Source organism: Dipodomys ordii, unplaced genomic scaffold, assembly GCF_000151885.1.
Source record: "Dipodomys ordii isolate 6190 unplaced genomic scaffold, Dord_2.0 Scaffold18, whole genome shotgun sequence".
In the NCBI taxonomy this organism is placed as follows: Eukaryota; Metazoa; Chordata; class Mammalia; order Rodentia; family Heteromyidae; genus Dipodomys; species Dipodomys ordii.
In genome coordinates this window covers 8,330,574-8,342,831 of record NW_012267234.1, presented here as the reverse complement: position 1 = coordinate 8,342,831, position 12,258 = coordinate 8,330,574, and the positions used below count along the sequence as shown (strand labels likewise).

Genomic DNA, 12,258 nt, shown 5'->3' with positions numbered 1-12,258 from the left:
ATCTAAGTATCATGGTTTAAAGCCAGCCTGGGCAAGAAAGTCCATGAGACTCTTATTTCCAATTAACCACTAGAAAAACCAGAAGTGGTGCTGTGTTCAAAGTGGTAAAGTGCTAGCCTTGAATGAAAAAGCTCAGGAACAGGGCCCAGGTCCTTAGTTCCATGACTATGACTACCACCACCACCACCACCACCACCACCACCAACACTGAAGACCAATTCAGGGTTCAGTGAACCAAAACCTCAGCTGAAGAAAATCTTCACAACCACTGGTGACTCTGGGGATTTCTGAGCAATCAAAATCACAGCGGTCACCCTAGGAGCCCTGAAACTGCAGCCTGGCTCGCTGGCTCCTCCCTGCATTGTCCTCTGCTGGGAAGGGAATGCATGACATCACGTGACCTGCCCCCTGCTGGAAGCACCACAGGCCCTCACCATTGTCGGTGGCCAAGACCATGACTTCGTAGACATTGTTCTTCACAAACTGCTCATCTTCTCGGTCTAATGTGCCTGCTGCAGTGACCCTTCCGCTTTCTGGGTCCATGGCCAGCCACCCTGCCGGGTCTCTCAGGATGTGGTAGCTGGAGGAAGAGAAGGCCTGTATCCAGCATACTTAGAACTGTAGTGTCACCATTTAAAGTCTTCTCAGGACTGAGTTGCTAAGGACCACAGGGGCTGTATCTCACTGTAAATGGAGCCTAACGCAGAGGAGTTGAGGTGGCAGGGAGGGATGGAAGGGCGTCGATAGGACACACCTGTCCCCTGAACCCCTACCTTGCCAGCCTTGAGCACCGCAGGAAGAGAGGTCTAATTAAGGGTGAAGTCCAAACTTCCGAACAATCGTTATGGTAACTCCTATAACGCACTCACTGCCCCTGTGTGCTTGGTTGGCCTGGGGCCTGGGTACCTGATCTGCTGACCCTCCTTGTCAGGGTCTTGTGCAGTGTAGATGCAGACAGTCTCCCCAACGGAGATGCCCTCCTGGGCCTCGATGACTTTGGATGATGGAACAAACATGGGAGCCTCGTTCACATCTTCCACATGGACCACGACGGTGGCCGTGGAGGTGGGGAGCTTCACCACGAAGGGCGCCTCATTGGTCACTTCGACATACAAGGTGTGCTGGTTTTGGGCCTCGAAGTCCAAACCCTAGGGAAGAAGGAGGATCTGAACCATCATTCTGTGAGGAGGTATATGGGTCTCACAAGGGCCACAAGGAGGGTTTTGAGGCCCACACAAGCAACAGTCCTGCCTCTTCTTTGTCCCCCACTCCCAAAGCTTCCTGTTTTTCCCAAGTGGACACTGAGATTGTTCCAAAGACAACTAGCTTAGGAAAGCCTAGAACACTTGTTCCCAATGGGGCAGCGACATCCTCCAGGACAGATGACATGGACCTTGGAGTGTTTGAGAAACTTCTAGAAACATTCTAGTTGTTACAGATGGGGGTGCCTTTGGCATCTATAGGTTGGGGCAGTGGTCCCTCGTCCCTTTGAGACACCAGGAACTGATCCCACATCCTACATGACTAGCCAATATCCCCTCGGCCAGCTATACATTTGTGGGTAGGAGAAAATCTGCTTGGAATTTGAGTTAAGAATATGTTTTACATATATAGCCAAGATGTTGGTGTGGTTTTAATATATACTGCATTTTCTAGCCATGCAACTTCTAAAGGGGCTCATAATTGGATTTGTTTGGGACTTCTCTGGGATTTGTTTGCTCACTGTTCCGAGAGGGCATGAGTACCAGTAGTGGTGGTGCTGCCAAGACGATGCAGTATCCATGCATCTGGTTGGCTCAACAAACAGGCTGAGTTAACTAACCACTTCATTATGTTTATATTTTTGAGACATGTAGCCTCTGGCTACATTTGTGGCTCGAATGTCTTAGATTCTCAAGTGCTTCATGATGTGTTCTAATGTAGTTGATTCTTCTAGAAACATACATTTTTAAGTGTGTGTGTGTGGGGGGGGTAGGTGTCCTGGGGCTTGAACTTAGGACCTAGGCTCTGTCCCTGAGCTCTTCTGCTCAATGCTAACACTCTATCACTTGAACCACAGATCCATTTCTGGTTTTTGGGTGGTTAATTGGAGCAAAGAGTCTCACTGACTTTCCTATCCTGGCTGGCTTCAAACTGTAATCCTCAGATCTCAGCCTCCTGAGAAGCTAGGATTACAGGCTTGAGCCACCAGTGCCTGGCAAAATAGGCTTTTTGAAAGTCAAAGATGTATTTACTAATTTAAAACTTTCTACTTCTAAATTCCTAGAAAGGTTTGTAAGAGAGTAAGGAGGAGCAAATGAGCCTAATCCGAGTAAGGCCGAGCCCCTCAGTGGGAGATGACTGGACACATGTAGCCTGTGGACACCAGGCTTTGGAAGGAGGTCCAGGATGGTGGGGAGAGGAAGAGGGGGAGGAAGAGGGAGAGGGAGGAGAGAGAACAAGGACGAGGAGGAAGGGGAAAAAGGAGGAGGGAGAGAGGAGAAACAGCAGTACTTCTCACATTGTCATGAAGTGGGTGTTGGACAACAGGATCCTCAACACGGGAATGAGGGGGGCAATCCCCCAGAAATGGACCCAGACAAGTGACCTGGGGTGATGAGCAGCCCTCCTTGGTGGGGGTGGGGGGGAGGGGATGCAGACCTGGCCGTCCCAGGTATGCCCTTTGCTTGAAGCCCAACTGCACTCACCTTCCTGGTGGTCAGGATGCCCTGGTTGCTCTCAGGGTGCGTGGTGATGGTGAAATGGTCCGTGGCGTCACCTCCCACGATGCGGTAGGAGGCATGCCAGGCTGGTGAGTTGGGGGCGTCCAGGTCGGTCACTGTCAGCCTCTGCACTTCCTGGCCCACTTTGTTCTCGGGTACCCGGGCCTCGTACTGTCGGCGTGGGAAGCAGCCTCATGAGCGCAGAGCCTGACCATCCGAGCCTGCAACCCCTCTAGACCACTTACTTCTGAGAAAAACCCCATGGCCTTTACCCTTTCCTGGACCACCAGCCTCCGCCCCCAGCAGGTTTTAGAGGCACACACTGTGAAGAAAGTCCTGAGTATCAGACTCCCTGTCATGGGGACAGGACACACCAACACTGGACCCACTTTCTGTCCCCCTCCAGGGCCTAGTGCCCAAGAGTTTTGCTGGTCTGGGCGGCCTAGCCAAGGCTGTGCACAGCCGCCTATCCAGCTGAGATCTGAAGGGCCAGTGTCTGGCTATGTCAGGGCGCTGGCCAGGAACTTCTATGGAAGTTTGTACTGGTCAGTAAAGGCTGGAAGGTCAGCCACTGAGAACAATTTTTTTTTCTCTTTTCTCTCCCTTCCTTCCTTTCTCTCTCTTTTGTTATGGGGCTTGAACTCGGGGCACCCAGGCTGTTCTTGACCTCTTTTGCTCAAGGTTAACATTTTACCACTTTGAGCCATAGTGCCCTGGTAGTTAATTGGAGATAAGAACCTCACAGACTTTCCTATCCAGGCTGGCTTTGACCCATGATCCTCAGATCTCAGCCTCCAGAGTAGCTAGGATTACAGGTGTGAGCCATCAGTGCCTAGCTTAAAATGAAACAGATTTCTATTTATTTATTTATTTAGATGGTTATAAGGCTTGAACTCTGGGCCTGAGCTGCTGTCTGTGAGCAATTTTGCTTAAGGCTAGCACTCTATCACTTGAACCATAGCACCACTTGTGGTTTTTGAGTGGTTAATTTGAGATCAGTCTCATGGAGACTTTTCTGCCCTGGCTGGCTTTGAACTACGACCCTCAGACTCAGCCTCTTGAGTAGCTAGGATTACAGGTGTGAGCCACTAGTGCCAAGCTTAGAACAAAAAAAAATTTTTTTGGCTGGGGGGGTCAGTTGTGGGGCTTGAACTGTGGGCCTGGGCGCTGTCCCTGTGCTCTTCAGCTCAAGGTGAGCGCTCTCCCACTTGAACCACAGCGCCACTTCTGGTTTTCTAGTGGTTTATTGGAGATAAGAATCTCATGGACTTTCCTGCTCCGGCTGGCTTTGAACCTGGATTCTCAGATCTCAGCCTCCTGAGTAGCTAGGATTACAGGTGTGAGCCACCGGTGCCTGGCTTAGAACAAGCTTTTAACAATCCCTGAAATAACATTCAGCAGCTGGACTTGTCTATGGATAAGATGTAGTATGTACATCCCCTTGACTCACACCGAGTTGTCTGTCACTGGAAGGAACACGAATTCATGGGGAAGGTGAGCGTGTATAGGTATATGGCCAGTATGTTTCCATATCAAAGATTTTCCTGTCAAGCACCCTTTTCCAGGTTTGTGTTAAGACCTGAACATATATCATTTCATTTCTGACCAGAAAGATGTGGCAGTCATTTTATCATTATCTCTGTTCCACAGATGAGGGAATGGGGCACAGAATGGTCAGGTACTGGGATAAGTAAGGAGACTGTAAGCAATAAGTAAGCAATGTAGCTAGGTAAACACTCAGCCCATTGTTAGTGCCTGGGAGCAAGGGAAGAGGGACATTACCTTCTGGGGCTCGAACACGGGCGCATTGTCATTGGCATCAAGAATCTCTACTATGGCCACTGCTGTGGCAGAGGACCCTTCCCCATCCAGGTCTGTAGCGTGGATGGTCAGCGTGTACTCAGGGATTTTCTGGGGAGAAAAGGAGGAGAGAGGAAGCTCGTGGGGACTCCAGTCCTTGCTTGGGTTCCAGAAAGCAGGAAAAGCAATGGTGGCTTCTTCCCCTCTCTCATGCTGTTTTCTCCCCACTTCCCTGGGCCCCCACCACGTAGAACAGAGGCAAGAAGTTGAGGGGGGCCATAGGATGATCACAGGTCCCAATAGCTCCCCAGGGCCTGTTCCTGACCCTCGGCTGTTTCGCCGAAGACATTCATTAGGAAACAGAATGCAACACCAGTTTGCTCAGAGCTAATCCCACTTTGTGGCCCGCCAGGGACAGATCGAAGCAATGTGCACACTGAGAGCCATTCTGAGAGGAAATGAGAAAACCTCCAGAAAACACCGAGTTTCCATGTGGCACCTGCCATCTCCCCCCTCTCCTCAGCAGGGATCTGGGGAGGCCATCTGGCAGGACGCCAAAGGGAGATGTGCCTCGAGCTTCTCTCTGATCAGGCCCAGCCTGGGAGAGCCCGCGGTCAGCATTTTCCCCGATCACCAACCTCCCGGTCCAGGCCACTGGAGATGACGCTGATGGTGCCAGTGCTCCGATGGACGGTGAACATGAGGTCGTGCGGGTCCTTCGGTTCCTGGCTGTGGATGGTGTAGGCGATCACGCCGTTGTACGTGTTGATGGCATCATCCTCATCTGTGGCTGTCACCTGCATCACAGAAGTGCCTGGAGAGGAGAAGGGAAAGGTGACAAGCTTTCTCTGCCAGCTCCAATTCCAACCTCAGCAGTTCTACTTTGAAGCTAGCCAGAGCCCATCTGGAACCTATTCTTCTTTCTTAAAAGATGACATCTTTTTTTTTTTTCAGGCCAGGCTCTGATCCACCTGGGAGAAAACACTATTTCCCAAGCTTTTTTTTTTTTTTTTTTTTGGCACTGTACCACTTGAGCCAACATCTCTACTTCTGGCTTTTTGTTGGTTAATTGGAGTTAAGAGTCTATGTGTGTATTTATAAGATTATGTCTTTGTTGCCTTGTATGTCCCTCCCCCATGGTATAACCCCTGCTTTCACTATATATGTTGTTGTGTATATGTGGAGGGGAAGGGAAAAAACAAATTGTTAAAACAGGGATACAGGAGGACCCATTGCAACAATGAGATGTACAAGTCGTTATGTCAAAAAAACGAACTTTACAACTTTGATGGGGGAGACGGGGCTGGGGGGTGGGGGGGGGAGAGGATACGACGGGATGGGAAGGGGAAACAAAGGAGGAGGCTACAATGCTTGATAAGAAATGTGCTCATTATCTTACCCATGTAATTGTAACCCCTCTGTACAGTATTGTCACAATAATAATAAAAAAAAGTCTATGTGTGGGTGTGTATGTGTGGGTGCGCACGCACACCCACACCCACACATGCACATATGCCTCAATCTCAGGGCTAGGGTGCTATCCCTTAGCTTCTTTGCTAAGGCTGATGCCCTACCACTTGAGCTGCACCTCCACTTATGGCTTTTTGGTAGTTAACTGAGATGGGAGTCTCTTGGACTTTCTTGACTGGGCTGGCTTTAAATCATGATCCTTAGATCTCAGCCTTCTGAATAGTTAGGATTACAGGGGTGAGCTGTTGGTTTTTTTTTTTTTTTTTGACAGTTGTGGGGCCTGAACTCTGGGCACTGTTCCTCAGCTCTTCAGCTCAAGGCTAGCGCTCTACCACTGAGCCACAGCACCACTTCCGGCTTTTTTCTGCTTATGTGGTGCTGAGAAATTGAACCCAGGGCCTCATGCTTGCGAGGCAAGCGCTCTACCACTGAGCCAACTTCCTAGCCCTACAGGGGTAAGCTGTAAGCACCTGGTCAAAGTGTTTTTATTGTGGGACTTTCTGACATTAGCAGTGAGTCTTCACTACAGAGGAGGAGCCTCTCCTTGAGAGGTGTGCTGGTCCCCACCACCCTCTTCTCCAGCCCTAGCAACTTGTTCTGTTCTCCACAGATCAAGTGCCTCCCAGCCACAACCCTCAGAGCAGAAGAACTTCCAGTCAGAAGCTGGGTCTGGGTGCAGCAGACTCAGAGTTGCCCTCTCCTGGTCCCCTTACCAGGCAACACCCCCTCTAAGACACTCCCTCTGAAGACATCTTGGGTGAACTTGGGTTTGTGGTCATTCTGGTCCGTCACGATGACCGAGATGTTCATGGGATCCTCCACCGAGGCCCCGTTCTCCGACACGGCGTGGCCAAAGAGCTGCGGGCACACAAGTCTGCACTCAGCCTGCCGCTCCCCCACCACCCCTGACACCTGGCCCACCTGGGGGGACAGAGACAATGCTGGGGACGGGGGTGGGGGGGTATGTTACAGAGATGCCACTTGCCTCATACTTGGCAATCTTCTCCCGGTCCAGGGGTTTGTTTAGCAGCAGCCAGCCTGTCTCCTTCTCTATGGTGAACACACCCTCCGGGGGGCTGTCTGCTCCTGGCCCTGTGATGCTGTAGAAAATCTTGGTGCCTCGGTCCTTATTAGATTTGAGCTGGAAGCAAAACCAAATGGCAACTGACATTTTCCTGACATTGCCAATTCCTCACCAGCACAGTGAAGAACCTCGCAGCCCAGCTTGCAGTCACCATGGCTGGCGGCGGGAAGGCAGTCATACCTGATTCAGCCTCTGGGGGAAAGGGCCCTTGCCATTCTCAGGAACAGATATAGGCGGCACCACCCACTCTCGCTTGCGTCTTCGTAAGATACGTTTTAATGGGAAGATCTCTGCTTCTTTCCTTTCCTGCAAGGAGAGAAGACCCTGAGCTCAAATGTGTAAGAGATGGTTATACCCAGAACCCTGTTAGCTATAGCAACTAAGGATGAGAAGGGAGACCTAGAGGGGTACACTGATGAGGGCCATATACCACAGCACCCTCATGTACAGGAATACTACATAGCTTTAAAAATTGAGGAACAGCCTGTAATCCTAACTACTCAAGAGGCTGAGATCTGAGGACCATGGTTCAAAGCCAGATTAGGCAGGCAAGTCTGTGGGACTGTTATCTCCAATTAACCACCAGAAAACTAGAAGTGATGCTGTGGTAGAGTGCTAGCCTTGAGCAAAAGAGCTCAGAGATAGCACCCAAGGCCCTGAGTTCAAGCCCCACAACTGCAAAAACACAAAACAAAAAACATAGCACTTACTATGTGTCAGGCACTGTAAGAGGGTAGGGAAATAAGACCCTATGTTCATGTTTTTTGTTGTTGCTGTTTTGTAGTACTGGGGTTTGAACTCAGGGGACTTGCACTTGCTAAGGAGGTAGGAAGGTGCTCTAAGCTATACCAGAATCTCCTGGTTATGTCTGGGGACAACTACCATGTTCAGCCTTTATATGTTCTTGGCACAGATAAAGTCTGGGATAATAGAGAGGAAACTACTAACAGTGCTTATCTGCAGGGGGACAAAGAACAAACTGTAATCATAATAAACCACATGCAAAAGTTCAGATACAAAGTTTATTGGCTTGGACTGGGAAGGTGGCTCAGTGGTAGAGTGCTTGCCTTGCATGCCTGAGGCCCTGGGTTCAATTCCTCAGCACCACATAAGCAAAAAGAAAAAAGCCAGAAGTGGCGCTGTGGCTCAAGTGGTAGAGCACTAGCCTTGAGCTGAAGAGTTGAGGGACAGCACCTAGGCCCAGAGTTCAGCCCCAAGTGATGTCCTTCAATGCTCTCTGAGAGCTCCCCCCAAAAAAAAAAGTTTATTGGTTTTTTGCAAGAAAAGGAAATGTCTATTTTTATATTCATCTATCTAGATGGAAATGAAACATGTAAGCTTGGGGCTTAAACTCTGGGCCTGGATGCTGTCCCTCAGCTCTTCAGCTCAAGGTGAGCACTCTACCACTTGAGCCACAGCGCCACTTCTTATTTTTTGGTGGTTAATTGGAGATAAGAGTCTCATAGACTTTCCTGCCCAGGTTGGCTTTGAAGGGAGATCCTCAGATCTCAGCCTCCTGAGTAGCTAGGATTACAGGCTTGAGCCATCAGTGCCTGGTTAACACCTAACCTATCTAAACACATATAAAATGAAATGTCTTGACTCTGCAGGGAGGGGGTGGGGGGGTCCTAGCCCATAATTATCTATATCTTCTCTTAGAGAGGTACAGGAGCTTTAGGTAGATACAGACAAATCAGACTGTTCATTATAGAGACTTTTCCCCCCTCCTCCCCCTTTTTGTGATACTGGCGCTTGAACTCAGGGCCTTGTGTTTGCTAGGCAGATACTCTACCACTTCAGCCATGCCAATAGTTCCCAAATAGCTATTTAAAAAATTAAAAGAGTGCTGGGAAGGTGGCTCAGTGGTAAAGCGCTTGCCTTGCATGCATGTGGCCCTGGGTTCGATTCCTCAGCACCATATAAGCAAAAAGAAAAAAGCCGGAAGTGGCGCTGTGGCTCAAGTAGTAGAGTGCTAGCCTTGAGCTGAAGAGCTGAGGGACAGCGTGCAGGCCCAGAGTTCAGGCCCCCACGACCAGACACCCCCCCAAAAAAAAAACCCAAAATGCATGGCCCAATGCCTGAAGTCCACCTTCCTAGAGGCTCATGGGACTGGCAGTGCTTACTGGGATGGCCTTCATTAGGGTTAGCCTGGAGAATGAGAGAAGAGAGGAAGGAAGCAGGGAGGAAGGAAAGTAGGGAGAGGTCCACAGGACAGAGTCCTGAGATCCTGCAAGGCAGCACTTTGCCTCTCTGACCTGTCTCTCTGGTGCCCCCTATTGGGCAGCCACAGTTACTTCCCTGCTTGGTAGCCCCTCCTGCTCACATTGGGTGGCTAAGGACTCTGCTGCTTCTTAGGAAGGGTTAACTAGGCTGATAGCTGCTATAGCCAAAAGCCTCCAGTCCTGCTGCGGCCACAGAGTATCTTCCTTTTTTTTTTTTTTCCCCCAGTCCTGGGGCTTGAACTCGGGATCTGGGCACTGTCTTTGAGTTTCTTTTGGTCAAGGTTAGCACTCTACCACTTGAGCCACCATGCCACTTCTATTATGTGGCACTCTTCTATTTATGTGGTACTGAGGAATCGAACCCAGGGCTTCATGCATGCTAGGCAAGCACTCTACCACTAAGCCACATTCCCAGCCTGCATCTTCCTTTTGTCCTGAGAGTGGATGTGTTGTGTTACCTGGACAGTTCCTCCGGCCAGCACACTGAAGTCGCCATTGTCAATGCTGAGCAGAGGCACCTGTTTTCCAGGAGAGCCAGTGAACGCTGCTGTGGGAAAGGAAAGAAGAGGTATGAGAGAGAAGGTGACATCTGCAAGCTACCACAGGGGAAACAACCTGACAAAAGGCCCTGAATGGATCAACGGCTGGTACAAAGTGACCACAAGAGAAGCCTACATTCAGAGGCCATCCACTGACCACTGGCAGTTTGTAGGTGCAATTTGCCCCCCCCCCCTTTTTTTTGTTGGTCGTCAGTCTTAAACTCTGGGCCTGGGCACTGTCCCTCAGCTCTTCAGCTCAAGGTAAGCTCTCTAACACTTACGCTACAGCACCACTTCTGTTTTTTTCTGGTGGTTAATTGGAGATAAGAGGCTCATGGATGTTCCTGCCCAGGCTGGCTTTGAACTGTGAACCTCAGATCTCAGCCTCCTGAGTAGCTAAGATTATAGACGTGAGCTACTGGCACCCAACCTGCAATACCTTTTTTGTTCATGTGGCCGGAGGACCAAGATCAGACATTCAGTGGGTAGCCTTGTGAGACACAGGGTTGATAAGGCCATAGCAAGAGGCAGATGGTGGTCTAATGGTCATAAGACTACACATAACCCAACTCCTGTCATGTGGGATGGCACACTGTTGCTCACATGCCCCCTTGAACAACTACCACTTATTTTAGCTTGCTGTACGTTCCTTCTGAAAATCCCTATTAGGCTAGCCCTCCAACAAGAAGTTTGATCCTCTTGCCTCAGCCTTCTGAATGCCGAATTTGCAGGTGTACATCACTACACCCAGTTTAAACAAGCATTCTACCATGGAGTTACACCCTAGTCCAAGAATATAGGAAAGTCAGAATTCCCCTGCATTGCTGGGGGAAATGGTGCATACTTGACAGAATACTATTCCTTTAAAAAAAAAGGAATAAAGCCTTTAAAAGGAACTAAGCCTTTATAAGGAATGTTCTTTAAAAAAAAAAAAGGAACAAAATTCTGACACCTACTGTACAACAAGAATGAGCAATGGATGTTGAGAAATGCTAAGCTGGGTGTAGATCAGCAGACTTTTGAGGTCATGGTTCAATCCTCACACCAGAAAAACACTTCCAAATAAAAAATATGTGAAGTAAGTCAGAAAAGAACAAATACTATCTAATTCCACTTGTTTTGTTTTTGGCAGTCCTAGTGCTTGAACTCAGGCCTGGGCACTGTTGCTGAGCATCTTTTGCTCAAGGCTAACTCTACCACTTAAGCCACAGTGCCACTTCTAACCTTTTCTGTTTTTGTGGTACTGAGGAATCAAACCCAGGGCCTCATATATGCTACATAAGTACTCTACCACTAAGCCACATTCCAGCCTCTAATTCCACTTGTAAGGGGAACTTTAGATATTCAAATTCATAGACAAGAATAAAGGTTGCAAAAGGCTAGAGAGAGAAAGGGAAAAATTTCATGGGTACACAAAATATTTTGCTACATTTTTTCTCAACAAACCCAGCAATTTACACTCTGATGTACAGACCCTATAAAAATACACTTACCAAAACACGTATCATAATGTTTGTCACAGCATAACTTGTACTAGCTGCAATCACAAACAGACAAGAGACGAAGGCTAGTGGCTCATGCCTGTTATCCTAGCTATTCAGGAGGCTGAGCTCTAAGGATCACAGTTCAAAGCCAGCCTGGGCAGGGACATCTTATCTCCAATTAACCATCAAAAAACTGGAAGTGGTACTGTGGCTCAAGTGGTAGAGTGCTCACCTTGAGCTGAAGAGCTCAGGGACAGTGCCTAGGTCAAGCTCAAGCCCCACAACAGACCAGAATAAAAAAAGGCCAGTGCCCATCCAGAATGGGTAGAATTATCAAGGCATCTTCACACTCTGAGTCGGGTGCTAGTGACTCATGTCTGTAATCCTAGCTACTCAGGAAACCGAGATCTGAGGATTGTGGTTCATAGCCAGCACAAGCAGGAGAAGTCTATGAGACTCTTTTCTTCAAATACCCTAAAAATTCCAGAGGTGGAGCTGTGCCTTAAGTGGTAGAGTGCTAGCCTCGAGCCACAGAGCTCAGGGACAGGGCCTAGGTCCCAAATGCAAGTCCCAGTATAGGCACAAACATGAGCCCTACACACCAGACCCAAGATAGAATGCATGTATGCATTGAGAAACATGGCAGCAGACTCTGTGATGGCTGCTCACCTGGGAGCGGCCAGAGGAAGCTAACTCACAGCCGCGCTTCAGCACATTGGGCGGGCATGTTGAAGGCAACAGGATACAGTTTAGAGCAATGACAAGACAAAGGAAAGCAGTCAGGGGCTGCCAGGGGCAGGAACTGGGGCTCGGTGGTGAAGTTTACTTGTAGATTCCTCTAGTGCCGTCTCCGAGCTGATAAGAGATGTCTCCAGTAGGGATAATTTATATCCTTTCGGGGAGGGAGGAACTCCATTCCTGTTGCCGCTCCAATTAATCTATCCTCCTTCCCCTCCC

General features: G+C 49.1%; 1 protein-coding gene across 1 annotated transcript in view; it reads right to left on the bottom strand.

The window, feature by feature from the left end:
• Positions 1-12,258, bottom strand: part of Cdh3 (cadherin 3, type 1, P-cadherin (placental)) — a 41,591-nt gene that overhangs the window by 8,468 nt on the left and 20,865 nt on the right. The window contains exons 3-11 of the mRNA XM_013012669.1: positions 9,737-9,825; positions 7,237-7,362; positions 6,958-7,113; positions 6,686-6,830; positions 5,141-5,316; positions 4,485-4,613; positions 2,688-2,873; positions 907-1,148; positions 435-580 (exon numbers count right to left, since the gene is read on the bottom strand). Coding sequence (XP_012868123.1) covers positions 435-580; positions 907-1,148; positions 2,688-2,873; positions 4,485-4,613; positions 5,141-5,316; positions 6,686-6,830; positions 6,958-7,113; positions 7,237-7,362; positions 9,737-9,825 — 1,395 coding nt within the window. The remainder of the gene's footprint in view (positions 1-434; positions 581-906; positions 1,149-2,687; positions 2,874-4,484; positions 4,614-5,140; positions 5,317-6,685; positions 6,831-6,957; positions 7,114-7,236; positions 7,363-9,736; positions 9,826-12,258) is intronic.